The sequence below is a fragment of the Parathielavia appendiculata genome (genome assembly GCF_033297405.1).
Source record: "Parathielavia appendiculata strain CBS 731.68 unplaced genomic scaffold N657scaffold_33, whole genome shotgun sequence".
NCBI classification, from domain to species: Eukaryota; Fungi; Ascomycota; class Sordariomycetes; order Sordariales; family Chaetomiaceae; genus Parathielavia; species Parathielavia appendiculata.
This window is the reverse complement of record NW_026944252.1, coordinates 14,942-41,901: the sequence shown is the minus strand read 5'-3', so window position 1 is coordinate 41,901 and position 26,960 is coordinate 14,942. Positions and strand designations below refer to the sequence as shown.

Here is a 26,960-nt window from a genome sequence, read left to right as displayed (position 1 = left end):
GCATACCTAGTGGACGAGATCCTCAAGGTCAGGACAAAGGGGAGAGGCAAACAGCTCCTCGTCAAGTGGACGGGCTATTCGCAGCCGACATGGGAACCCCTCAGGAATTTCTTACACACAGACGCTCTAGCTAGGTACGAGGAAGTTCACGGGCGAGTCAGGGACTGACAACTCCCCATGAAGAAGGGGAGGAGGGGGGTATTGTAACGGGCTGGGCCCGGTGCGAGCCTCGGCGACTCTCGGCCAATACCAAGACCCCTGATGAGGCTATTCCCACTCGCCCCACAGCACACCGAACCTTCTAGCAACGCGCTCAGACCAGCGCGCCGACGAGGATAAGTATGCTTGCGAGCTACCAGAGTCTGTCGTCTCTCCTTTTCTTCTCCAAGTTCAGTGTACTCGTAGAGTCGTCATCAGCTAGTTGCAATATACTGCCTGAGACCGTTACAATAATATTCCGCCGGGTCGCCTCCTTTGCTTTTCCCTTGGCGATCTTCAGGAGTTCGTTTTCCGCTGTCGTTAGGATCTAGACGATTGAGATAGAGGTTCTAGCCTTCTGGACAACTTTCATGGCGTTATACGCTTCACGGATATATCGCTGTCCTGATTACTAGCGTGGATTCTTCAGCGTCAATACGGCTGCTTTGTTGCTGGTAGCGAGGACGATCCTGCGGTACTGGACCTCCTGCAATAATCTGAACGCATGCCCAACCGCTGCATGTTCTGCTGAGTATAGGTTCTTTTCCGTCTCAATACCCAATGTCAAGTTGAAGGTTTCGTCCTTTGGGCCACCAGAGGTTGACCGTGGGATACGGACAACCCCTCCCATCCCTACTTTGTTGTTCCGCCCGGAGCTGCTCAAGGCGATCCGCACTGCCTAGTCGGTCTCCATTTGCGCCGTTGCTGTTTCGTCGATGTTGGTGTCGACTCGCCCCTCCCAAGGCCCTAATATAAAGGGAGCGATGGTCTTAAGGCTTTCCAACGGAATATCCTTGAGTATAGCCGCTACCTGGTAAAGCGGCGATCGGTATAATCTCCGGAACTTTCGCATTCGGGAAGCGGCATTGCGGACAGGGTTAGTCTCCGGTAGGGTGTGGATGCCCGTCCACATCTTGATCGCCCTTTTCCAGAATCTGTCTTGAGCCGTAGGGATATGCGCTTCTGCTTCGGTTATGCTCGTGGCTACGGTGCTGAATATACCTACAATCGCCTATGCCCCAACCGTCTGGACCCTGTTAACGGCCGGCGCAGCCTTCCAGTTGCGTTTATGTCACAAATGAACCAACGAGAGCCAACAGCGGCGGCTTACTTGCAGAAGCCAGTGGGAACGTAGGACGTTCCGAGCCAATCACTTAGGACCAATCGGAACGAGTCCTAGAGGTGCTCCAGAGAGCTCTCAGAAGCATGAGAGAGCACCAGTGCAAGGCCAATCAGAGGACGCTCTAAGAGGCTCTCGAGAGCACCATAGAGCATTGGCTCTAGGTGGCTCTAGAGAGCACGAGAGAGCAACAAAATGCATCTAGTATATAGTCACTCGTTCTGGAGGACTCTGGGAGTTCTTCAGTAAGGAACTCAAGTGCAAGATTGTCAGTACCTTTGGACATTGCTTGTTGTGAACCCTTTGGCTTCACCGAACCTCACCCCGTTGCCAAAGCTATAACCTTCAGGAGCCCCTTTCAGAAGTTGGGGCTTGAGATTCGTCACAAGAACCGACTCCATGGCATCGTAGTAGCGCATCTATGACGTGACATATGTGAATCCATCCTGGTTGGCAGCTTCGGCAGCGGTCGGGTTTGTGAGAAGCGGGAGGACAAGAGAGACGCCTGCCATAACAATGGACGCGTACGGAAGGTCCTTGACGGCTGTTGAACTGAACTGGCTCCTTGGCACCTGGATTCAGGTGCTGGGCACTGTTGCCCAATGCAGTAAGCGTGGAAGACTCGTCACCCACCCAAAAGCAGGGTCTGGCGAGGGTCCCGAAGCCCTCGGTTCTTTCAAGCAACACACACACATGACGCATGGTTCAGACAGTGAATTCAAGCTTCATCTTGTGCCTCAATTGATGCAGTGTCACCTGGTTGGTCTATGCCTATTCGAGCCTGTAACTGTTGCTGTCCAACAACGGCAGCCTTGACAAAATCTTCTGCCCACTCCACAACACCGGCGACATTTGCTACAACGTCTTGCAGGACAATCTCATGTCCTAGCAGCGTCGTGCTGATCTGTCTTTGTTTCATATGCTGTAGGCCGAGCTCCGTAATCCTCTTTAGCTTCTCTCGGCGTACAACCGGGTCATGAGGAATATGATTTGTGGCCTGGCCGTCCGGTGCCGGTAGTGTCTAGGTCTGGCTATATTGCTTTACGTCAATATTCAGGAAAAAAACTACGTCGGACGGAGGACTTACCCCTCGCAAGCGCCCTAGATAAGAGATCCTCATACGCAGCGATGCGTCCGTGCTCTTCATACCGAAGAGCATCATATGCTCTATTCCAGAGGAAACCGCCCGCCAATTCCTCTTTTTTGTCTGCCGTTTCGCCACATACCGCTGTTTGGGGTATCCCCAGAGTATTGTCGCCATTGTTTGTGAGCGGCGTATGCAATGCTGCGTTCGAAGGTATTGGCGGAACTGTCGGTGGAAGGAGGGTTGAGGCATCTACAGTCGACGGTTAGGGCGGGAGGAGCTGTCGTTGTCAATGGGGCAGCATGCTGGGGACAGAGACCGGATTTCCCCAAGCTTGTCAGCAAGAAGAGGGAAAGTCATCGGTGCTCAGTACCTTGTGAAGATTCCGCTGAAGAGGCAATCGCTCTCTCCTGGGGAGAGGTATCCTGTGTCTTGGATTTCGCTGGTTTTCGTCCGCAAAATCCGAGTCGTTCCAACCACCTTTTTAAGCGCCGGCCATGGCCTCCAGTGAGTGCCGAATTACCTTCAAAGGGCAGACTTCGCTGCTGCTGCCAGAATGGTCGTGCGAGGATGTCCTGGTTGCACTTTTTGGGCGTTGAGGGGCTTGTGTCGGACGAAGCCGCCTTATTGGCTGCATTCAATGGACCTCAGTGGATGACTGGTGCCAGCACTGCAACCCCTCTTTCTTATACAGTACCTACTGTACTTAGTCCACTCCCATGCCCATCAACAGCATGGTCAATCAAGAACTTAAGCACCTTTAAATTCAATCCACTGCTTTGACTCGGAATAGCTTCTTCCAGCGCATATCTCAGCGGTCACCGCTCTGCAGGTTTCAACAGTTTGAACGGGAGCATGACTGACCCATGCACAAGCCAATAGAATCAGGTCGCTGCCGCTCCCTTACATCAACGTGGCATTTCCCTCAGACGTCTTCCAGTGAAGGAATAGTAGAAGAAGGGGAAATGGATAAAGATGGATTCAGATCTGGCCCTGACCATAAGAACCAAGTCAGCGAAGTACTAGCGGGGTGCCCGGACGAGGACCCACAGCGCCAAGAAAAAATGGCCTATGAACCGTGCGCTGAGATTCAGTGACACGTCTGGGGCTACGTGTAGTCACTGTAATCCGTACACGTCGTCGAACAGCCACGCTGTCTTCACCTTCCGCGCCGTCAGCGACCTCAATGCTTCCGATACCCAACCATACCACTTCCACGTGCTCCTACGTAACCTACAATGCCACCTGTGACACGAAACCCCTCTCAACATATAGTGGCGTTGCGGAGAAACAAGTAGGGCACTTCTTCATGTTCAATGCTAGTGCTGTAGTGGAATGCAGAGCAAGACGACGGTGCAAATGTCATGGTCCGATGATAACGTATGATGAAAGATGGCGGCAGAGGTTAAAGGCCTGGCCAACCGTGCATATGTGCATGACATGGACAACGTCGGCGAGGTTGCCAGGCCTTTGTGTATGACTCACAACAAGTGCCACTAATAACCAAAGGTTAAGAGGTATGCAAACAAGAACCAGATTACAAAGTACCTCAGTGTAGTGAATTCGCGCAGCTCCAACAGACAGTGTTTCATCTACTCGACGCCCTCGGGCCGGTGCCGTTCCCCGGCAGCGTGGAGCAAAACCCGGACTTCTCGGCCGGCTTGGCCGGAGGTGCAAAATCTCGGGCGCTGCACGACTGCGGTTGCTGACTCAGCTGGTTCGGCCCCACACTTGCCCGGTGTTTTGCCGGGACGAGATCCCGTTCGCGTACCCGGTTCACGTCCGGCTCCGTAACGACTCCAAACGGCGCCGGCGACGGAGGCCGGAAGGCGTCGCCCATTCTGCTTCGTTCACACCCATCGCAGGACACTCCCGCACATTCGCGAAAGCGATGCATTTTCAGCGCCAGGATCCCGTCCCCTGTTCGTGGGGCCGGTCGGGGCTGTGGCCGACGATGCGAACCAACTGCATCCGACCCTCGAGGCTCGGTGCTGGGCTGGCTCGCTCATGCTGTCGTGGTCTCCCCCTCCTCTCCCCCTCCCTCCAGACCCCAGAATCCCCTTCCGCTCTGCTTTCTCCTCGTTCTTCCTCCTCCTTAACATACTCCTCGGCTCACCATGACGGTACAGCAACAGTCGCGCATCTCCGAGGCTGACGAGGAGAGCGTGAATGCACTCCTCGAGGACTACTTGAACAGTTCTATAGAGGAGGAGGGCAACCAGCAGCCCTTCGTTGCTCCGGGCACGCAAGCAGAGCGCGATAGAGTATGGACTGCCTGGACCGAGTATGTCTTCTGCCCCTTTTTCCCTTGGCTTCCCCGACATTACGCCAAGGACAATGTGCTGATGTGTTACTAATCTTCTCATTTTCTAAAGTTTCTGTGGACTTACCAAAAAAAAGCATGGTGTAATTGACAGCTACGGTGCTCCGGAGAGGTAAGTGGCCCACCATCGAGCCCGAAACTGGTGCTAACTGAGTGAAAGCCGTCGTGTTGTCGACCCCTGCCGCTTCTGGGTGGACTTCGCTCGGGAGCCGTCAGCCCTAAGGCTTCAGGCACCAGTCAAGGCCTTTCTCCACACATATGTGGAAAACTCCGTCAAGGAACGTGTCGTGTTAGGGCCGGAGGAGCGCGCCATGGTCCGCACGCTCAACTCCGCTTACAGTGTCATTGAGGTTTGGCGGAGGCTCGTCGCATCGGCCGATTTCAAGGTCCTCCGTGGCGAGCGGGCAGCGCTGCGGAAGGCGGAGAGATATCTGGAGGCCGATCGGCTTTTTCTAAGGTGGGAGCAAGAAGGCGAACGACGTGAGGGACCTGCCTATCTCATTGTCCAGGTATGTGAGGCCGAATTGGATGCCTTTCCTTTTCCCCTTTTTAAATTCTCTAATCCGGCCGCACTTCATTGTATCCTGACGTGGTAGCTTTCTCCACGGCTCTCCTCTTTCTCGCACTCTGTCCCTTCTGCGCTTCTACCGTTGGTATGCTTTACTGACCAGTGCCTGGCCAGTGGATCCTCCTCAAAATGTCGCCAACGCTTAAGCTGGAGATAAATACGTTGTACGTGAAGGTTGAAGCGACAGCAGCGGACATCATCGTCCTTCTTCTCGCGCTATACCAGCGTGCTGAAGATATACCCGCTTCGCCACTTACGAGGATGTCGTTCCACGCCGCGGTCCTTCTCGGCGGTACCGGCGGTTTCCGGCCCGGCAGCCTTATGAATACCCTGTGTCGGCAGTACACCTTGTCCGTCGTGCGCAATCCCGATGACAGGACCCAGACGAGGATTGTTGTTACACCCAACATCGGTCGGAACAAGATCAAGATGACCCAGATGACCTGTAAATACAGGAAGCAAAAATCGTGAGCAACTCCATCCTTAGCAAATTGGAGGCTGAGGGCTGACCAAGTGTATCCCTTTACCCCCTATCAACAGCGTCGCCTACTCTACCACTCTCGTGCCGTTTCCCGTCCTCTGCTTGGCAAGCCTCGTGATCACCCGGGCGTTGGAGATGGACGCTTTAGCAATCAGCTTTGAGTCGGCCCACGAGCTTCTCCACCGTCCAGCCCTTGGAAGGACCGACCGCATCGACATTCCCTGGAAGGAGGAATTCCTGGACAAGCCTCTTTTCCCACTGACATACCCCCAGTTTTACGAGCTGTGGATGCGGTGCCTCCTTGTCATCGGCTGCCGTAAGACTATCCGCCCTTATGCTCTTCGCGTCGGTGCTGGAGCCCGCATGGATGGTATGTTGCTCCCGGACACCGACCGCCGCCAGATGTCGGATTGCCAATTAACACCCATTGCAGACAGCCTGTCAAGTGCCCTACGGAACTACGTCATGAATCACTCGGGAGCCATTTTCGAAACCGACTACCAAACGGGCGTCGTGAGACCTAATCTCGCCGCATTAGCTTTTGGGCCTAAGGCGGTGCGCCGGGATGAAACGCTTTTCAACGACCTTCGCAATATGACCCTTACACGGGATGAGGGTGCCCCCATCTCGGTGTCGAAAGAAAAGATTGCGGAGTTCCAAGGACGAAAGGACATCGCCAGGTTCCGCGCCGAGATCCAGGCCGCAACCGACCAGGGTGAGAAGAACAGGCTTCACAGACAAATAAAAAGCACCATCGAGACTTGCAAGAAGCTGCAGCTCGATGCAGATCGCCGAGCCTACTTCGAGGAGGCGGACCGGTTGCGTCTCCGGGGTCTTGAGCCGGAGCCGACGCCCGGCGCGGGGGGTCCGGGTATCGCGGCTCCGGTGGCCGCCCTTTTATCGCGCCTAAGGCTGCAAGACGAGAGCGAGCCATTAACGATCGACACAAGCATATCGGAGCTGTATATCGAAGCGCAGCGGCTGCACCTCTCGTCCATCGCACTTAGCCTGCCACGGCAGGTACCAGAGCAAGTGGCAGCTTCCAAGCCGCAACGGGCACCGCAGGCTCCAGAGACAGCGGCAGCTTCCAAGCCGCAACGGGACTCCTGCTGTTTCGTCTGCTCCAAAGGCTACGTAAACCGCTCTTGCCTTACGCGACACTTCCGGAATAAACATCTTGCCGACGGCACGTTTGACAAACCTTTCGCTTGTCGCGAGTGCAAGCGCGCCGGGGCGACAGAGGTTGTCGTCCACGGCCCGGCACAGTGGTGCAATCACCTCGAGCATACCCATGGCCTGATCCACACACCAAGCGTCAATCCAGGTGCCAGCCCTCGGGATCGTCCGTCAAATCCGCCGTTGATCTGTCTTCTATGCGAGACACCTATGGCATCTGCGAGTACTCTCCTCGACCACATGAACCGGACCGAGATTCCCCGGTATCGTAAGGGCCTTTCCGTCGCCTGCGGCGCCTGCGCTCGTGAGGGCCAAGTTGACGTCAAACCCATGAGCATCTGGGAATGGCTGACGCACGCTCGAGCCGTCCACAAGTGGTCTCTTCCTCACGCGGAGCCGTGCCTTCTCTGCGGACATCTCTGCACCCCAGGACCCGGCTTCCGGAAACATTTCACCGCTCAGCACAGCCACGGGCTCGGAAAGCCTCTAGAGTGCGCCGCATGCGTGGCTTCGGCAATGCCGGCGGGAGGGATGCAGGAGATCCACGGGTTTGAGGAGCTCCTCCGCCATGCCATGGACAAGCACTCAGGACCGGCTGTTGCCGGGGGAAAGCGCAAGAGGGACGGCAACATGGACAGCGAGTGCACCGCTCCAGCCGCCAAGCGCAAGGAGGGCGGCGACGGCGGCGAGTGCACCGCTCCAGCCGCCAAGCACAAGGAGGGCGGCGACGACGGCGAGTGCCCCGCTCCAGCCGCCAAGCACAAGGAGGGCGGCGACGACGACGAGTGCACCGCTCCAGCCGCCAAGCACAAGGAGGGCGGCGACGACGGCGAGTGCACCGCTCCAGCCGCCAAGCGCAAGAGGCTTGCCACGCGCAAGAGGCTTGCCACGCGCAAGAGGGCCGCCAAACAAAACGTGGCGTACAAGAAGGAGCGTTCCCCTTTCATCGTATACGATACCGACAACGATCTGTGCCATGACGTGATTATCTGCGCGTCGACTGTCGACGAGCAGCAAAAGTGCTATCTCGAAGAGAATCATATGGGCGCAAGTGTATTCCTGAATTCCGATTTTCTACGGCACGTCGACCCCGCCCTTCTCGCTCCGTAGGTTGCAAGCTTCAGGGGTACTCTACTACTGGGCCTCTCTCTGTTTTCTAACTATCCTCTATCTGTACTGTACGTAGGCGAACATTCAAATGTAATTGTTGGAAGACCAACAGCCACGATTCCATGGTGATCACACAGATGAGAGCTCACGATAGTGGGTTTGAGGTGCTCCAGGGCACCAAGGAGTGATTGATTGAAGATTGTCCTTGTCCGTCTTCAGAGGTGGGCATCGCCCTGATCCTGATAAAAGGCTTGTTGCCCAGTTCCTGGCTACCCCTCAACAATAGGGCACGGTAACCCAGCTTCCGAGTTTCAAGTTCCATGACTTCCAACAACCGATCGTTTCAGGGTGCCCCGACTTTCTAACAGTTAGATGGTAGCCTTTGTCAAACAATGGTATTGATATGGGAATCGGACGCGAAAACTATCTTGCAAAGGACTTCTACCTATAACTCCTCCTCTTCTTCTTCCTCGATAAAGGAGAGGTCTGACCTCGTTGTTGATTCGACCGGGAGGGGATTCGACTGCATCGAAGGGCCCCTGTCTTCCTCGACTCCGTCCATAGTTGTTGATTGGACCGGGAGAACCAGGGCATTCAGGGGATGCGACTGCACTGAAGGGCTGCTGTGTTCCCCCATCCCCTGTACCAACATTGAAGTAACCCGACTGTCCCAAAGCACAGCATCTCGCTTCCTCGCGGCTGTCCTGTTGTGTTCATCTCGCAAATCTGACGGGACAGGGAGTGTGCTGGGCGACGCACGCTCCTCGGCGGCGGGAGCCTGCCTAAGCCTCTTCGAGGCCAGCTCCTCAGATCTTTCTTGTCGAATTGTCGATATGCCGGACTCCTCGAGCGGGTGTTTTCCTAGGTATCGTGTTGGCTCGGCCTTCTGCTTGTTCATACCCCGAATAGGTGGTATGGCTGGACGGAAAGCGTGGCGGGCGGCTCTGGGTGGATGAGATGGAGTGGAAGCATCAGCGGCGCGGCTGGATTCTCGATCTGGTCTCGTCGTAGTGGGCCGTAGCCGGCTTGGTGGCGTCGGCACGTGCGTGAAGTCGATATCATGGATGCCTTGAGCTCTGTGATCCCAGTTGGGTGGTTTCACTATGGGTGGTTTCACTATGGGTGGATTCACCACGAAAACAGAACGCGCAGCTTCGCGACCAAAAGTGGTGACTGCGCTCGGCGATTTGTCGCTTGAGAGGCCGAGGGATTCAGATCGGAGGTTTGGTACATGCTGGACGGTCGCCTCGTGCGATGGCTCAGATGCTGACGAGCCTGTCGGTCGAATAGCTGCTCCCTCGGCACCCTGCGCCGCTTCGCGGCCCGGCGAAGCTGGTAGAGATAGGGCAAAAGGGTTCGAGACAGAGGCTGCCCCGCCAAGTCCTGCGGCTTTTCTAATACCCTGTTGTCCTATGACGGATCGAGCTGCTTCACGTCTTGGAATGCCCGCAGCGTCTTGTCGGGGTGCCTTCTTAGTCACGGAAGCCGCCATCTCGCGCCTCGGTTTTGCAGCCGACCCAAAGTAACGGGATCTTGGCCTGATCTTGTTCCCCGCAGTACGAGGGGCAACCGGGGCCCTGTCTCCCTGATCGTTCTCGGCATGCAGACCCATTTCCTCATCGACATCGTCATCCGCGCGCGTATCTTGTGACTTGCGTTTCAGAACGACAGTATGCTTTCCAAAGAACGCCGTCGTCATATCGAGCAAGACAAATTCGGGGTTGGGCTGACGACGCCGCGTGGCAGCTAGCGTGGGAAGGAACCCGTTTGCTCGTATATACCAGAATGTCCGTGTGAAAGGCCTGCCACCTCTCCAGTCCGGTATTTCCTGCAACGGGGGGGAGGGCTGGGGGCCGGCGTGCGAGGGCTGGGACAGGGCAGCCTGGATTTTGGACGTTCGAAACCCGAGTTCAGAGGCCAGTTGCAGGACGTATGCGACGCACTGGGTATTCACGTCGGCCCTGAAACTGTCTTGTGGCCAGTCTTCACGGGGCGGGAGGTCATCCTGGAGCCATGGGAAGAGCCGCAAGCAAGCTAAACAGAGCTGCGTGAATGCGAGGTAGGGCGATGCTGGCCCCTCAATCTCGGCCATCTCGCCATCATTAGCCTCCACTTGCACAACCTCCGGGCCCGTCCAACTGCCGGAGAGGACTTCGAAGATGGTTGGGCTCCTCTTTCTGCTGCTCTTGCATAGTGGCAGCTCGTCAACGACATGTCGAATCAGGATCTTGGCTGCCAAGCCAACGTAATGCATGTTCTCTTGAAACGTCTCGAAACTCGGGATAACCATGTCGAGGGAAAGAAGGTTTCGCCGTAGCATATCTCTGTCGCTGGAATCGGTCACGCGAGGAAATAGCGTGCCGTTGTCGAACAGGCGCTTGATCGTATCTGCGTCTCCCGAACAGACCGTAGGCATTCGGAACTGAACGATACGGATGCTGTCAATGTCGAGAGACTGCATGATCGTCTTCTTGCCCTGGCATATCTCCTCCTTCCAAACCACGGAAATGTGGTTGAGGTAGTTGATGATTTGCTCATCGATGTGCAAAGCAAGCCATTTATGGATGTTCCCGAGGCGCAATTGCTCCATCATTGCAGGGATATCGAACAAGCTGTTGAAGGCTTTGACCATGGGCAGGTTCTTAGGCCTCAGAAGCATCCTCATGTTGCGCTCTTTAGGCCCCGTGAGGGAGCCCATACAGAGCGCGTATGTGACCTCATCGCGGCGGTAGCTCTCCACGATCCTCTGGTACAGCTCTCCATCCGATTGTTGTGGCTCATGGGAAAATGCGGAAATGAGTTCGAGCAATGGATCGAGCACTGTATCGTCAGCCTTCAACCAGGTTCGGGAGAGAGAGTTCGTGGCTTACGATCCGCGGAGAAGAGATGAACGACCAGCGAAGTCTCTTTATTGCCCTTGGCCGCCGCAACAAGATAGTCGCCGTAGAGGCATGACAATCGGATCCCGGTGAGAAGAGGCAAGCCCTTTTGCCCTTTCCTCTGAGTTCCACGGAGCTGATCGGCGGAGAGCCCCAACTGCGCTAGGATCTGTCCGAACTTTCCTTCTTCCACGGTGCAGGGTATACGAACCTCAGTAGCGCCTGCTTTGGACAAGTTTTTAAAGACTCTCCCAAGTCTTTCCCGTACTTTAAAGCTGATCTGCCTCCGGTGAGGGAACTCCAAAGAGTCGAGAGGAACTCGCACAGCGCCTAGGGACATTTTGGTCGTTCCGAATATGCTAGACGTAGAGACACACTCCGTTTACCGAGAAAGGGGCAATTGCAAGGAACTTTAGAGGTTCTTCGCCATATGCCCGTGCTAGCGGTTGGCTGTATCTTGGTGGGCTGCCGGAACGGGAACACGAAATCGGGACGGGAACGAGTAAAGGAATTAACCCTAACCCTAAGCGGCGATTAAAACAAACGAAACAAGTGAGACCGTGCCGCTGCGCGGCCCGCCAAAGGAAGCCTGGAGGAACTCGGCAGCTGGCAAGTGATTGGTATGCATGATACGGTTGGCATCACCCGCAACTGGCTGCAATCATTGGCGGTATGCATCTATCTCCACCAGGGATTAGCCCCTCCCCATTCCCCCCTCCGCCCCAACCAGGTTCGCAGGCTCGACGATGTCATCGCCTTTTGTCGTCAGGGTCATTGGTGATTGTTGGTAAAGTCAAGGAAAGGTGGTTTTTCCAGTGATGTCAGGGTTTAATCATACAGCCGTGGTTTCTTTGTTCCTGCCGTGGACCTCTTGCTCCTGAGCGGCTCGGGAGAGCTTGGCCCCTTCCTCTTCTTCGTTGGTCGAGTACCGCTCGGAGCGAGTTGTTCGTTCAACAATTGTTCTGTATCTGAGCCGCCGTCCGTGTGATCCGTATCTGAATTGGTGGTTAGCCTAGCCATCGGCATGGAAGTGGCTGGACATACGTGTGGTTATCTCAGGGCAGTTTTGGTGGGTGATCCGCGGATGACCCCGCAGATGACGGCTCCGCCCTGAAATAACACTTTTACCATACAAGGGCGGCCGTCAGGCCGCCCGAAAAAAAAATTGACGGCGACAAAAAGCAGAAAAAGTAGGTAGTAGTATATATACGGACTAGGGCTAACGCCCAGTGGCATTTTCGAACTGTGCATCGCTGTGGTTGCAGTGGACTTTGCGATTATTGGTTTCTGGGCGGCCTTTTTAGGGGCACGAACACCCTACCTGGGGGGGCGTCGCGACCTCCTATCGCCAGTAAATCTTAGCGGACTTCAATTATAATTATGTACTGTAATAGGGGGCACAGCAGCACCAGACAAACAAACAATATGGACGCACATACTGTACGAACTGTATACCAAACGTAGCGAGGCGATCATTATTAAGTTAGAGTATAATTCGGAATGCATGAAGAAAGACAGCTCCCTACAGCTTTCGGGTCGCCTTTAGCTGCTTTGCCAGGGCATTCAGCGATAGATTACCGCCCTCAACGCGCCGCTTTTCAACCTCCTGGACCGCGTCCTCCTCCGGCCACCCATTGGCGCCGGCCAGCCTCACGACCTCGTCCATAACGACCTTCCGCATGGAGAAGAGCTGCCTCTCGTTACGTAGGCGCCATCGTGAGCCCCACTGCTTCTCTAGCTCGTCAACAGCGGGCATCATAGCGAACCCGTGGCGCCAGAGCCGATAAAGGTCGCCGACGGTGCGGAGCGTGCGTGGGAAGCGAATCTGCGGCGGGCCTTGCGACGCGACCGTCATGGCTGGCGCCCCAAGCGCCGCAGGGCTCGAGACGCCGGCTACCATAGCCGCGGTGGTGAGCGGAGGTCCGGCCAGCGGAGTTCCCCGTCTCTGGCGCGGCGGCTCGGGCGGCGATAGGGAGACGGCATCGCGGCCCTGCCGGCGCGCGAACTGTTCAGTTCGGTGCAGCCGCCCACCAGGGGTAAAGGTGGTGACCACTTGGTACTCCATCCGACACATGTCAGCGACTTGCGCCTTCAACATCCTCACCTCCTCCACCAACTCCATATGCCTTCTCTCCACCGCCTTCTCGACAGTGAGCTGATGGGCCGTTAAGCCTCTGAGCTTCTCAGAGACCTCAGGGATCACCTTCTCAATGGCTGTGCCGCGGTCGTCTTCAAAGCTCTCCTGCGCAGCACCCCTGACCCTGATAGCAAAGGCGCTGAACTGGGGCGACCAAAACACAGGATCTCGGAACACCGCGTGCCCTGGGTACTTTGCCATCAAGAACACGGCGTCCTGCAACAGGACGTCCCGCAGCCAGTGCAGCAGCTCGATAAACGCGCCGGTAGCCTTATCGTCGGCCTCGAAATGACGCCAGCGGTCTAGTTCCGGCCATATCTGCGAGCGTAACCAGGGCTCCGGCTGCACCGTTGCCCTTGGTACATGGTAACTGCCCGCCCACGCAGGCTCGAAGTCCGCCGTAGCGCGCATGAACTCGAACGGCAGGGTGGTTATATAGCAACCGGTCATCTGGTCGCTGTTGTCCCACCGGCCGGCACGCCGGATCTAAGTAATGCGGCAATTGGTTAGTCGGGTCAGCCGCTCGGTTACCTTGCGACTGCGAGCCCCTGGAGCCTGGCAAGGCCTGCTTACCTGTGCGTCTGACACTCCTGCCATGTCGGCGTTTTGCGCCGCTGCCACCCTGGGCGCGTGGGTGGCCTTACTTGTGTTGATGCCGCACATACTAACGTACTTGCATAACGAGTCGGACAACATAACGAACCGGACACTTTCCTCAGACCCCGATCACTTCATATAAGTTAATTCAGCCACCACATCTCAAATCAATCAAGACTACTCGGACCCGCTATCCTCAGACGTCTCGCAAACTACTTGACAAGTTCGCGCATTATGACCAGGCTGCTTGCAGTTGCTACAGAGCCGAACGCGGGGCTTAGCGACGGTTATACAACCACCACTCGTGGACGTTTCCTCGCAATCCCGACCAAGTAGCCCCCGGGCGCCCATCAAAACAGTCGCCTCTTGCAAAGTAAGTGATCCTCCGTCCTGCAAACGCGTTTTTTTGGTTCTGCGTCGCTTGCTTAACCGCTCATTTGCCGTACGAAGCTCCTTGGTCTCGGCTCGGAGCAACACCATCTCATGCGCTAACCTCGAGATGCTCTTCGCTTGCAAGTCGATAATGTCGAAAATGTGACTGGGGGAGCTACCTTGATGGTTTTCGATCTTCCGTTTGAGTGTGCTGGAGCTCAGTGTCGCTTCCTGCGCATTGGAGGGTGTCTTGGGCACCCAAGACGTAGCTGTTCCGGGACGCGAGCTCGGAGGAGATGGAGTGATCGGCTTAGGGTCGAGGCGAGAAACCACGGATTCGGGGTCGAAAGGGACGAGGCCAGTTGCTCTGAAGCCCGCCCGTATGTTGTTCGCCGTAACAGAGGCGTGGAATGCCTCGACAAACGCGTCAAAGAAGTCTTCCTTCGTGATGTGGGTGATCTGCATCCGCATCATCTGCTCGATTTGCTTGCCGTATGAGGTCTTGAGCGGGCTGAAACATCCCACATCGAGAGGCTGAAGGAAGTGAGATGAATGGGGAGGCATGCAAAGTGTAACAATGTTGTTGGCCTTGCAGAGATCCTCGAAGCCGACCGAGTGGTGGCTTTCGTGGCCGTCGAGGATAAGTAGTCGATGTACCCCTCTCGTACGACGCTTGGTAGACTGGTCAAAATGTTTTAGCCAATCTAGACCAATCTCGTTTGTAGTCCAGCCATTCTCGCTCGTATGGACTCTCCATTCGGGCTGGAATCGGCTGTCCTGGTACCAGGGGAGGAGGTGGTTTTTCCCCTTGACGACGAAGTACGGCGGCACGATCCAGCCGTCCGCACACACGGCCTGGATCACCGTAACCCACTCCCGATTGCCAGGTTGCTTCGCACGAGGCCGACCGCTGCGTTCCCTGCTTGTCACAACCTTTGCACCCGAAAGTATGCCCATCTGGAACCCAGTCTCGTCGAAATTGTAGATGTCCCCCTCTTGGATCGCGTATTTGTCTATCACGTTTCGTACAAGGCGAAACCACGCGTTTACCACGTCGGGATCTTCACATTGGGTCCTCTGGTAATCGATTCGACGTCGAAAACGCGTCGTAAGCTCGTCATGTCGGTCCACGAAGTTGTTCGCCCATCGGGGTCCGACGCGTGACGCGTCGCGTGCCGCGCGAAGACGATCGGCCATTTCTCGAATGTCAGAGAGCCGGGGCTGATATCCTCGCGCGTCAAGGTCGAGTACCCTCTCGAGAAGCACCTTTTCTTCCAGGTCGGTCAATTTCCGAAGGTTGGCCGATATTTCGCGTCGTGGTTTCTTTCCAGCGAGTCGGTCATATAGCGAGCTGTTCGGGATATCGTAGATCGTAGCAGCTTTTCGCATGGAAAGTTTGGGATTTTTCTGAAGAGCTTCAAGTGCAAGGATCATACGACCTTCTTTCGGAAGAGGTTCCATTGTGTTTTGTGGGGGAATTTGGTGATGAAGTTAGAAGGTGGTGGGGTCTGAGAAAAGTGTCCGGTTCGTTATGTTGTCCGACTCGTTATGCAAGTACGTTAGCACATTCAGGAAATGCATTTCAGGCGGCACATTCCAGGCGGCACATTCAGCAGCATCATGCCTTAGGCATTGCAATTATCCTTTGCCGTCCTATGCTAGGGCCGGAGGAGCCGGTGTATAGGGCCCGCTTCTTCAACATGGACCCTACAGACTACGTGAAGACTGTCAATATATATGAGCTGTTGGATCCGGATTTTGTTGCGGAGGATGAGCATGATGATGCCAATATTGAAGAGCGGCTGCAAAATCTGACGCTCAAGAACACAATTGAAATCACCAGCGGCAGCGTAAGCGGCAACGTAAGCGGCAACACCAACAGCAATGGCAGCGGTTACAACAGTGGCAACCCCAGGGCCAACGCCAGTGGAAACATCAACAGTGGCAATGACACCGGCGACGACAGCGACGGCGGGGGCTGGGAAACCGTCGTCAACAATATCGACACGGGAAAACGCCACCGCCGCGTTGTCAACCAGCGGCCGGACTGCCCTTATGGCCTGCGGTGCAAGAAGCAAGACGACTGCGGCTACCGCCACACCGCCCAGGAGCGGCGGCTGTTCCAGCAGAACCCAAACCGGAACCTCGGCATGCGCAACACCCAGATGTGTCGGTACGCTTCAAACTGCTGGAGCGGGCGGGACTGCCTGTACGCACATACCGAAGCCGAAGCGAGGTGTCTGGACTGCAAGTAGACGGGCCATTTCAAAGGCGACGCTGCCAAAGGTCTTTTGCAAACCTAAGCGTGCCGTCGGTGTATATTTGTTGCAGCGCTCTCAACAATCTAATCAATCCAATCCAGGCCTCATAATTGGATTGAATTGAGGCCTTTCTGAATAATTGATTGATTGAAGCCCCAGATGGATGGATAGATGGAATTTATTTCGCCCGGAGGCGCGAAGCCTAAAGGCCTTGGCGCGCTAACTACATCCAATTCGTTAACGTTCAATCATCAACTCGTATAAGCCCTTTACTCTCACCCCTTTTCTCACGCCCCTGTTGCCTCTTAACTTAGTTCAGCAGATTGACTTGGAGGCTACGTTCTCCAAGTGTTCAGCGTCCTATCTTCAGCAGCTAAAGCGGGATCTGCTGGTTGTGGCTGTGTAGTGTTAGTGGAGCTCCGCTACTGTGATTGTCGTAATCTTCGTCGTTCCTCGTCAAGATCCAATCTCCCTGTCGCCATTGCGTACTTGATCGTTGCCCGGACTGCTTTCATGTCTGGCGACCACATCTTTGGATCCGATGGTGCTTTCCCTCCCAGGTAGAATGAGAGGCTCCCTCGCCTTGCCACTGTGCATTGCAACATGTCTTCCCTCAGGGCTGCCCACCTCACGCATCGCAACAGAAAATGTTCCGCTGTTTCCCTCGCTCGGCCGCAGGGACAGAGGTCTGACTCGACTGCTCCAATCCTGCTTAGAAAGCCGTTCAGCCTCGCCATTCCGGTTCGGAGTTGTGCCAAGATACAGGCCTCTCTTCGCTTCAGCTTGTCGTAGAGGTCGCGAGTGTGCTTGCCAGGTAATGCCCGGTCCAGAGCCTTTGAGAACTTGCCTACGCTTTCAGGAAGAGCTCTCCCCTGTTGTTGTTTGGCCAGTGCCAGCCTGATTGCAGTGGACTTGGCCTGGGGCATCAGGACGTTAGGTGTGCCCCCTTGCTTTGTAGCCCTTTACGCTGCCGCCTTGGCCTCCGATCCCAACGCGAAGTTGGCTTCCGCTGGTATCCATAGGAGGTCAACTGAGTTCCCTCTCTTCTGCGGCCTCCTGAGCGCAGGGACTCTCTTCTCGGCGCTCGCCCACGTGCTCCTCGCATCGGTGAAATGAAAATCCGCCGCCTCGGAGGAGAAGGGGGAGTCTCGGCGCAGACGGACGGGGAGCGGGGAAACAGGGCGGGGAAATTAATAAGAATCCGCTGCTGGGTTGTTTGATTGCGCCGGTTTACGAAGTCAAGGGCAAGGGAACTGAGTTGGATTGGAGGAAAGACAGGAGGACAAGGTGGCGGAGGGTACAGGATGACTTTGACGACAACGAGGCTTGTCATTCTCGACGGCGGCACCTACGGGAGGGCTACGGAGTCCCAAACCGGAGGAGTGGGATGGGATGAGCCATCTCGTCGACATTAGCCCTCCTAAGCCTTCCGCTCGGCACGGCCGTCGTCCTGTCGTCCACGTCGTTTTCTGGGAGGTGGTGGTGCCGGTGCTGCGAGTAGTAGGCCCCGTCGCGCTGCAGGCGCATGAGGTAGCCCTCGGGCACCCACTTGGCCCAGATCCAGGGCTTGAGTTTGGGGCTTTGCCGAACCCTTCAAGCAGATGCAGAGCGGCGGCGCTGAGGGCGAGGGCGGGGACGAGGCAGAAGATGAAGAGAAGGCCGGGGGCATGAGAAGGAGGGGCTGGGGTATGAGAAAGCATTGGCTCAGCATCCCGAAGTTGTTTGAAAGGCCTTCTGGTTCATTTCTGCAATGGCGTCTTGAATATTCCCTATCAGAAGGGCTGGCTACGGTCGGGATATACTCGAACACACCTCTGATGACGACGATTCGCATTTGCACCTTTGCAACTCTACTAAGATATACCTAGGTTGCACTTCATGTCGAATACTTGGCGGAAATCACGGAACCGAACCACCACCCTGCAGATCCTCGGGTCATTTCCTCTTGGCCTCCCCCTCGCCAAACTTCATCACCGTCTCAACGCTCCCTTTCTCTAGCGCTGCAAGACGTCCTGCCTCCCGGCCATCAGCAGACTCTGCAAGCTCTCGAACAACCAGTGCATGTGTAAGTTGGTGGCCCACTTTGTTCAAACCACCAGAGGAGGTCGAAGTGATTCGAGTCTTGCAATACTGTGTGTAGAAGAGACTCGGCATTGGGCTCAGATTGAAAGCAGGCGAGTTTCAGCATCGGTCACCGAATGAACGAAGCGTGTCTTGGACGTCGGGCTCGGATGAACGTGGATGAGTCTCGGGCATCGAGCTCGGAAATAGACTCGGTGAACACGAAGAGTGGAAATCATACGATAACCAGTGTATGCGTGTCTCAGACATCGGCTTTAGAATGAGTCTGCTATAGACACAGAGACTGGCTAATGGCCTACCTCGGTTAACGCAAGCCGTCTCCACATACTACCTCAACGCAATGCATCCGGTCACATACCGCGCCCTTGTAGCTGGAGGGCTGGGTAAGCGTTCCCTAAAGTCCGTCAGAAAATGGGCTGAGCCCACACCTCCAGTTCGACATCTCTGAAACTGAGTGCCTCAGCAGGTGGCTTTTTAAGACACTAAGGGCCGATTACTAAGATAGACATGGCGATGGAAGAAAATCTGTGGCTGAAACAAATATCTCACCGAGTGTTTCGAGCTCCGAACTGCAAATCCTTCATTGTGATTATTCGGGAATCTGGCTTTGTTCGGAATTCGAACAACAGGCCGCTGCTCGGGTGTTCGTACCGAAGGTTAATGTCATGACTACCTATTTAAAAGGTTGACAGGATGCCAGAATATAAGATGGAATCTAGGCTGTCTTTCCATAATCTTTGCCGTTCAACCCTTGAGCTTACACAGAAGATACGTATTGAACAATCGGCAGCATGCAGCTCGTCTTAGGCCTTTTCGTCTTTGCCATGACTGCGCTCTATAGCGTAACGGCAACAGAATACTGTCAGTGCGAAAACAACGACTATGCCGACTATGGTCGTATATTCCCCGGCATCAACCAAGTTTGTTCAACCTTGTCGTACGTTTTCGTCTCGCAGTCTCCCAATTGATTTTCATTAATCAATGTGCTGACGAAATACCTACCTCGGTCTACAAAGAAATGACTGGTGCTCCACCAACTGCAATATCTTCGGTAAGAACTGTGATTACTGCCAGTATACCCCGAAAGGCCATGGGCCAGACGAAGACTTCCATCGATTGCAATCCTGGTGTAAGTTCAACCTTAGCCGAACCTAACGAGCCGCAATCACGCATCTGCGGAACTGCTACCAACAGATCCTAACTTGCTTGGTTCTATATAGGCTCCCAGCAACAAGGCACGCACAATGATCATACATACTATGGCACGCTCTACTGTTACTCTTTCGAAAACAGTAAGCTCTCTCTTTCCAGCATACACTGTTGTCCCGTTGCCCACAGCAAGCTAAGATGCCCCTAGAGGTTGATTGCAGCTCTTGCGGGGGGTGTGCCTACGCAAACAACGGCTACAAGTTGCGCCGCAACGAGCAAGAGTGTCCTGTAGGCACTGATCCCGACCAGTGCACTGCCAAGACAGCGCCTGACTCCTTCGTCACCCTCGTCGAATACAACGCAGATGGGGAGGTGATTTCGGAGAGCCAATGTAGGCCAATCTTCGGAGATGCCGCGTCGACGATCGCCGATTCTCTCAGCAACTGCACCACGAGTGGATCAGGTTCAACCAACATAACAGTGTCCTGTACGAGCTCGCAGGGAGAATCGGATGGGAACTCGGAGACTATGCAGGCCTTTCACACTCTGTGTGACGATTTCGGTGGCCTGATCTCCAGTAAATCCCGATCCAAGCGGCTTTGAAGCCTGCGTTGAGGATCAAGTTCAAATGTGGTCTGCGGATGAGGATGAAAAAAAGACTCTAATTGCTTGAATCCTGCGCCTCGAGCGTAGGATGATGGCTGAGGAGAGGAAAGTCATCGAACGGTCACTTCAAGGATGAATATGGAACTGAAAGCAGAGCATTCCTTCTGTCCTGGAATTATTTAGTTAGCTGTCTCTATGCTCTACGCTATGGCTTTTTCAACAAGAGTCATATGCGTCCTAGCGTTAACGTTATATCAATGCTTATTTTATTCAGGTCGATTTCAGTGGCTTTCTGGTCCAATTTACCACTCTCGGTACCGTCGTAGTTAAGGCAAAAAGGGGACACTTTCTTTCACTCTTCTTGCAACCGTTTAGGCGACAGAACGTATCAGACTCGTGCGCCAAGCGGCACACGCAAGTTGACAGGACTCTAGAAGACAATAGGGACAAAACAGACACAGCAGTTGTTCAGTGTCTGACCATTGAAATGCTGTTTTGAACCCCGTATTACCCCTACACCGTAACAATTTTAGGTTCCTTTCAAGACAACTTCTTCTGGTGCTCTAATGATTCTTTGCCTCTTGCTGGAATTTTTTGATGTTGCTCACAAATTGAAGTGCAATGCCTGGCTTCACCTGGCCCTTGACCATCAACTCGGCAGTGACCTTAGGGTTCTGCAGGATGGAATTTAGCTCCAGGAACTGAGCCTTTGCACACTGATTTGCAGCTTGCAGCGCCTCTCTCCACCAGTCGTTCTTGACTTGCTGCAGAAGATCTCCATCAAAGATCGTCTCGACCACATCGCGATGCTTGCCGTGGGCGGTCTGGACTTTGCACTGACTACAGTCGGAGCTATCGGCCTTCTGCTTGCGGCTATCATCCAACACATCTTGAAGGATTTTGGGCGGCATCTCGATATCAACGGTGATCTCCTCCCTTTCTCTCCTTCCTTCTTGGTGCCTTTGATATGATGGATAATTTCTTCTAGGTGTCTTGACAGCAGCCTATCAGCCCTGTCACCAAGTCAAGTCAAGTCAAGTCCGAGGCCAGACTTGACTTGACTTGACGAATTTAAGCCAGACTTGACTTGATCGACCCCCGACTTGACTTGACTTGGAAGACTTGCCAAGAAAAGAGCTCGGATATGGTACTGTAGTTATTCCGAACCCGAAATAGATACAAGATGGGGCTCCAAGAATGTCATCAAGCCACAACGCCCCCAACTAGTTCCCCACGCGCCCAATTTCGTACACATTGAAGCTCTGATAGGGTATTGTCGCCAAGGGAATGTCGTTGTGACCCTATCGCGAGCTTTGCTAGGCTGAAGGTCCGCTCACATTCTGTTGCGCAAGGAGGTATTGAAAGTATCTCGAGCGCCATTCTCGTGAGGCGTGGGTACTCGTCTTTCCGGGCCAACCACCATTGGATTGGGTCGTCAACGGGGTGTACAGGTCCCCGTAAGTACTCCCCAACCTCATCCACAATACCGCCGGCAACTGGGGCATCGTAAAAGCTATCCCCGAAGCCAGGGACTTGCTCCGGGGTGCACGGGCGTGCCGGGGACTCGACTGCTGGGTAGTACGTATCAAAGTAAGCCACAAACCGCCGCTGGATGTCCAATATCCTTTGGTCGTTGCCCTCGTAGAATAGCCTCACCCACTTCATCCTGCGCCCGGGGTGCAGAATAAGAGCTGCCCAATAAGCAGGGTTCTCGTCCAGTATCTCAAGATACTTCTCGAGCTTGTCAATGGCGTATTGGAGGATAGATTGAAGACTCGAGAAGGAAGGCACCTCAAGATCATCGTGAAGAGGATTCCCAAGCTCGATAAGGATGTTGTGCTGCCTAGAGCCGGTATCTGGGCGGCGGAGCCCGATCCCGGGGAGGTCGACTTCGTAATCAGCAAATCGAGCGGGCACGCGGCGAATCCGGCGCGGGCGTCGCTGTGCCGTGGCCGGTTCAGGGCGCGGGAATGCCGGGAGCTGACCCGCGGGCCGCTCATTGTTGGACGGAAATACAGAGCTATCGAACCCTCCCGAACGTTCGAACTCCGCGCTGTATGCTCGGTGCAGATGTTTAAGATCCCGGTGGAGGCTGAAGATGTGGGTGACAACGTCACAAAGATTCGGCTTCCTTCCCTCAAACTTTTTCGTGATAAACTTGAACGGGGCCAACAGAGCTCTGATCTCCGTCAGAACTGCCCAATCCTCGGAAGAGAGGATTGCATCATCGCCGAGATCCCCTAATCGATTGTACCGGGCGCTGAATTTGGTGAGGGGATCGCGGAGAACGAGGGCGCGCTCGATCATATGGTATACCGAGTGCCAGCGGGTATCGTTATCAGCCTTCAGCCGAAGGTTTCGAATTGCAGGGTCGACTAGGATAGCACCAATTTCTTCCCGTTCTGCCTCAGTGAGCTTGCCTATAGAGAGAAGACCAAATCAGCACGTAATGTAATGTCTCTTTTTTTTCCGCGAGGGAGAGGGGGAGAAGGGCAAATACCCTCTGTGAAGTCGTCGAAAGCGTCTCTGCGCTGAGGCGTACGGCGGGCGAAGTGTACGAGGTAGTGTAGCTTTCCCACTGGCCCAGTTTCTCGCCATGCGTGGAGAAGCTCCCTCTCCTGTTCCGCAGAAAGCCGCTCATCTGAGCCCTCTGCCAATTTTCTGATTACTTCCTTGTTTTCGCCGTCGAGGAAAGCTCTGGCCACGAGGTTCAAGATGTGGCCCACGCAGCGCACTCGCTTGAGAGATTGGATGAGATAAAGTTGCTGCGTGGAAAGATGTGGATTGAAGTGCCGTAGAAGTTCGGTGACGCACGTATCGTTGTTTTCTGCGTTGTCGGCTTGGAAAACCCCTAATTTAGCTTGAAAGCCAAAGCCCTCAACCACCTCAATCACTCCTTTGGCGAGGTTTTCGCCATTGTGAGTGCCCTTGATCCGCGGGAGGGCGAGCAAGCGAGTGTTGAAGTCCCCTGCAGCATTGAAATAGTGTGCAACGACAGCGAAAAAAGCGGCAGTTCCGGGGGACGACCACCCATCGAAGGAGATGTGGATTGGATTGGGTGTGGCTGTAATTTCGGCTTTGAGGGCATCAAAATAGAGACTGTACTGGGTTTTCAGCCAGCTGCGTGTGGTGACATGGCTTCTTGGAAGGAGGTTGTCGGCCTGTGTTGGATTGAGAATAGAAAGTAGGCTCCGGAAGTACTTGTGTTCCACCACAGAAAATGGGATATCCGAATCGGAAACCCACTTGACTAGGAGCTCTTGGAAGAGGTCCTTAACCTTTGCGGGAGGCGGAAGCTTCGTCTTCTTCGTGGTTCGAGCTTGGAAGAGCTCATCAATCACCGGCGACGATCTCTTGCCCAATGTGTTTGCAGCTAGAAGCTCGCCGTCTTTCGTAATACCGTGCTTTTGTCGGAGGTGTTTGGCTGGCGAAGTTGTTGCCTCCGCGTCAAAAATGTTGTAGCATTTGTGGCAAACCCAGAATTTGCCGTCTGTCGAGCTCGAGTCACCTTCCGCGAGCCGTAGGAGCAGTGTGCCGTGGGCGTTGACCCAGGAAGGTCCATCCTTCAGCTTGAAGTGCGCGCGGAGGTGGTAAAACCGTTTGTCGGGACCCTGAATTTTTGGGTATAGCTTCGCGTCGAGGGGGAGCTCGGTGATGGCTTTGGCATCGCGATTTGCTCCTTGAGGCTCTTCTTGGCCCCCCCGGGACGGCCGAGCGCGTTAAACGCGTTGGACGCGTTGGACGCGTTGGAGCACGAAGGGATTTCGTAATCGATGGTCGGCGCAATGGAAATATCATCGGAGTTAGGGACTGCGGGGGCGGTATTGTCGGTAACGGCGAGAGCCATTTCGGGAGGATTGCGGGCGGGAATGGTAGATTTCGAGCGTTGTTGATCATGTGTACGGATGTAATCAACCTGACTGGGGAGGACAGGAGTTTCTGGCTGAAAAAGTGGGTAAAGGCTTCTTTTGTGGGTTAGTTAACTTAGGTTCATCCAGACCTTGGACCAGCTCCGTGGACATCCAAAATCAGGCGACAATTTACAATATATAACCCTACCCTACTAAGTGTCAAGTCCGTCAAGTCAAGTCGGCGCATCGACTTGACTTGTCAAGTCTCGAGAAATCCAGACTTGACTTACTTGACTTGACTTGACTTGAAGACTTGACTTGGTAGACTTGACTTGCTGACAGCGCTGCCTCCACCGGATTGGAGCAGCTCCGTCAGATCAGTGTGCATGCGGACAAGCAACAGAGACAGTGGACCACTTCCTCTTCCGATGCAGAAACTGGACAGCATACCGATCAGAGATGCTCGAATGTACAGACACCCATAGGAGCAACATTTCCTTCTATCTAGGAGGGAAGTCGCCATCGGATAAGAAAGATTGGATTCCTAACATGACGGCCGTTCGGGCAACGATACGGTTCGCAATGGCCACGGGCCGGCTTGACACGAACCAACCGCAGGCCGACTAAGACACCTAACCCACCACACCGACCGAACCTACACCCCCTCACCTCGTGCTACGGACAGCAGACACCGCTTCAGCCGCCGAAGATAGGACGTTGAACACTTGGAGAATCGCCTTCAAGCAAGCCTGCTAACAATCCTACTAACCCACGAGAATCCGCAGAGAAATGGTATAAGAGAGGACATGAACTAGAATGAAACTTTGTATGGGCTTTGACGAGATCAGGGCATATCTTGGGAAATGTATAGTCAGATTGTAATAGCTGCCCTTTCGGGTTACCCGCCGGGCGTCAATAAATTGTATTGTATTGTATTGTGCTCAACCCCACTTGGACCAACTGTGCCCATCGCCATCATCTCGCCGTCAAACCAGAGCCCTGTGTTAGCGCTGCAGGACCTGGTGGAAAGGAGTGCCTCGACAATCGTTTACGCGGCTAGTGGCTATCTCAAGCCCGATCAACGGCAACTGGGTGTAGTTTCGCTATGGATCCGCGGAAAGGGGATGCGTTCGGGAAACGCGGACGGGAAGTACCAGGTTCTCCGTACTTTGCCTGCCCGTCACCGGTATCGTCTTCAACCTGACTTTCGAGTACGGGAATGGACTACGGCACGGAGCATAGCATCACGGAGTGCGGCAGCATCGCAGCGTAATATACATATACATATACAATTTATTGACGCCCGGCGGGATAACCGAAAGGGCAACTATTTCAATCTGACTATACATTGTCCAAGATATGTCCTGATCTCGTCCAAGCCCATACCGAGTTCATTCTAGTTCATGTCTTCTCTTATACCATTTCTCTGCGGATTCCCGTGGGTTAGTAGGGTTGTTGGTAGGCTGGCTTGAAGGCGATTCTCCAAGTGTTCAACGTCCTATCTTCGGCGGCTGAAGCGGTGCCTGCTGTCCGTGGCACGAGGTGAGGGGTGTGAATTGGTGGTGTTGTGGTAGGTTGGGTGGTTTAGTCGGCCTGCGGTTGGTTCGTGTCAAGGCGGCCTGTGGCCATTGCAAACCGTATGGTTGCCCGAACGGCTGCCATGTTGGGAGTCCAGTCTTTCTTATCCGATGGCGATTTCCCTCCTAGGTAGAAGGAAATATTGCTTCTGTGGGTGTCTGTGCATTCGAGCATCTCCGTTCGGTATGCCGTCCATTTTCTGCATCCGACGTTCGAAGATTCCCGTGTATCCTGATTCTCCTCCGGCATAGAAGAAGCCCTCGTTGAGGAGCCTCCTAGCGTCGCTAGCTTTGGTGACATAGACCACCATGGATCCATACGCTTTTTCAGTGTCTCTTCGGCTCAGCCAGGCGATCTTGGCGATCTGCATCTCGTTTTCCTGGCTCAAGGCTTCTGTAGCTCCAGGAAGGACCCTGCCTTCGTGGTCGATGACAGCCGTGCGATTGACGTTGTCAACTTTGACTGGGTACAGCTGGTCTCGAAGGACTCTTGCACCCGGCGTCTTCTTCGCTTCCATGATGTCCTTGATCTTCTTGACTTCCTCTTCGTTCCTGCCGAGGATCCTAATACGGTTAATGTTTCCTCTGTCTCTAGTGACGGCACCGCAACGCCAGTTGGGTTGGTCGCCAGGCGCTCGCATTTCGTTCTCGATGAGCTTGCGAAGGGCCACCGGTGTAGCCTCTCCGATGTGTTCCTCTGGCACCCTGGTCATGTCCACCGTGCAGAATGCTGGTTCTGGCGTCGCCGCTCGGCCTGTGGAGGAGGCCGGGGTCGGAATGCTGGCAGGAGGTGTACGTCGGGCGACGTCCGAATATGCAGGCCGAACCAAAGGGGCTTCTTGAGCCTCCTTCATGGCTTGAAGCTGCAGTTTAGTGTCCTTGAGCTCACGGCAGGCTCGGGTAAGCTGCTCTCGCGCTTGCGACAGTTCTTCGGTCAACTGGGCCGTCATCTTGGCGACCTCCTCTGTCATGATTTTTCTGATTTGGATCTGAACTTCTGCCTTGGTGATGTCCAATTTGTTGGTGAAGTCACGATCCACGGGTTGCTCTGCGCCTCGGATTCCCTCGTCCGCTCTCTCGGCCGCTCTCTCGGCCGCTGTGGCCCGAACTGTGTGATTTTTGTGGTTTCTCAACACTCTTTCAATACTATTTTCTTCCTCCCAGTCCATATCGTTTTCTTGTTGCATTGACTCCATCGCTCTCTTCGTTTTCACCCTCTTGCGCTGCGGGCGGCGACATCCCACTCCTGGGGATCCCGAATCGCCTCTCATGACGTCGATGACGTCTAAAGCGCCGCGCGCCGCACCAGACATCTGGAAAAGACAAAATCTTCCACCAGGTGCCTCAAAAGAAGAAAAGAAGATCGGTTGTTCAAAGTGGAGAGGAGGT

General features: G+C 54.6%; 10 protein-coding genes across 10 annotated transcripts; 5 read left to right on the top strand and 5 right to left on the bottom strand.

The window, feature by feature from the left end:
- Positions 1–1,800: 1,800 nt before the first annotated feature.
- On the bottom strand, positions 1,801–2,237 carry N657DRAFT_544688 (uncharacterized protein; the record flags this gene model as incomplete). The annotated part of the gene is made up of 2 exons (XM_062787845.1): positions 1,801–1,875; positions 2,136–2,237. Coding segments are annotated over 2 exons (177 nt in total), but the record flags the coding sequence as incomplete, so codon positions are not given.
- Positions 2,238–2,342: 105 nt separating this feature from the next.
- On the top strand, positions 2,343–3,335 carry N657DRAFT_650666 (uncharacterized protein). Its single transcript, XM_062793993.1, has one exon. It carries the CDS (start codon positions 2,601–2,603, stop codon positions 3,183–3,185), a length of 585 nt encoding a protein of 194 aa, XP_062642758.1. The 5' UTR covers positions 2,343–2,600; the 3' UTR covers positions 3,186–3,335.
- Positions 3,336–3,936: 601 nt separating this feature from the next.
- Positions 3,937–4,409, bottom strand: N657DRAFT_322072 (uncharacterized protein). The gene has a single exon (XM_062786803.1). It carries the CDS (start codon positions 4,297–4,299, stop codon positions 3,991–3,993), a length of 309 nt encoding a protein of 102 aa, XP_062642757.1. The 5' UTR covers positions 4,300–4,409; the 3' UTR covers positions 3,937–3,990.
- On the top strand, positions 4,130–4,801 carry N657DRAFT_650665 (uncharacterized protein; the record flags this gene model as incomplete). Its single annotated transcript, XM_062793992.1, has 3 exons — positions 4,130–4,264; positions 4,340–4,686; positions 4,778–4,801. A coding segment is annotated over one exon (162 nt), but the record flags the coding sequence as incomplete, so codon positions are not given.
- On the top strand, positions 4,210–8,003 carry N657DRAFT_650664 (uncharacterized protein; the record flags this gene model as incomplete). The annotated part of the gene is made up of 8 exons (XM_062793991.1): positions 4,210–4,264; positions 4,340–4,686; positions 4,778–4,837; positions 4,886–5,234; positions 5,408–5,760; positions 5,834–6,144; positions 6,208–7,591; positions 7,832–8,003. Coding segments are annotated over exons 2-8 (2,796 nt in total), but the record flags the coding sequence as incomplete, so codon positions are not given.
- Positions 8,004–8,240: 237 nt separating this feature from the next.
- Positions 8,241–11,436, bottom strand: N657DRAFT_675184 (uncharacterized protein). The gene is made up of 2 exons (XM_062795803.1): positions 10,931–11,436; positions 8,241–10,880 (listed from the first exon to the last, which is right to left on the bottom strand). The coding sequence occupies exons 1-2, from the start codon at positions 11,277–11,279 to the stop codon at positions 8,506–8,508; spliced, it is 2,724 nt and encodes a 907-aa protein (XP_062642754.1). The 5' UTR covers positions 11,280–11,436; the 3' UTR covers positions 8,241–8,505.
- A 4,186-nt stretch (positions 11,437–15,622) lies between these two features.
- N657DRAFT_711047 (uncharacterized protein) lies at positions 15,623–16,596 on the top strand. The gene has a single exon (XM_062797434.1). It carries the CDS (start codon positions 15,701–15,703, stop codon positions 16,298–16,300), a length of 600 nt encoding a protein of 199 aa, XP_062642753.1. The 5' UTR covers positions 15,623–15,700; the 3' UTR covers positions 16,301–16,596.
- Positions 16,597–19,136: 2,540 nt separating this feature from the next.
- Positions 19,137–20,418, top strand: N657DRAFT_675181 (uncharacterized protein). The gene is made up of 4 exons (XM_062795802.1): positions 19,137–19,325; positions 19,405–19,517; positions 19,609–19,680; positions 19,746–20,418. Exons 1-4 carry the CDS (start codon positions 19,180–19,182, stop codon positions 20,138–20,140), a joined length of 726 nt encoding a protein of 241 aa, XP_062642752.1. The 5' UTR covers positions 19,137–19,179; the 3' UTR covers positions 20,141–20,418.
- An 838-nt stretch (positions 20,419–21,256) lies between these two features.
- N657DRAFT_322006 (uncharacterized protein) lies at positions 21,257–22,781 on the bottom strand. Its single transcript, XM_062786802.1, has 3 exons — positions 22,644–22,781; positions 21,800–22,563; positions 21,257–21,714 (listed from the first exon to the last, which is right to left on the bottom strand). Exons 2-3 carry the CDS (start codon positions 22,448–22,450, stop codon positions 21,460–21,462), a joined length of 906 nt encoding a protein of 301 aa, XP_062642751.1. The 5' UTR covers positions 22,451–22,563; positions 22,644–22,781; the 3' UTR covers positions 21,257–21,459.
- A 3,375-nt stretch (positions 22,782–26,156) lies between these two features.
- Positions 26,157–26,948, bottom strand: N657DRAFT_650653 (uncharacterized protein; the record flags this gene model as incomplete). The annotated part of the gene is given in 2 exon segments (XM_062793990.1): positions 26,157–26,657; positions 26,670–26,948. A coding segment is annotated over 1 exon segment (280 nt), but the record flags the coding sequence as incomplete, so codon positions are not given.
- Positions 26,949–26,960: the final 12 nt, after the last annotated feature.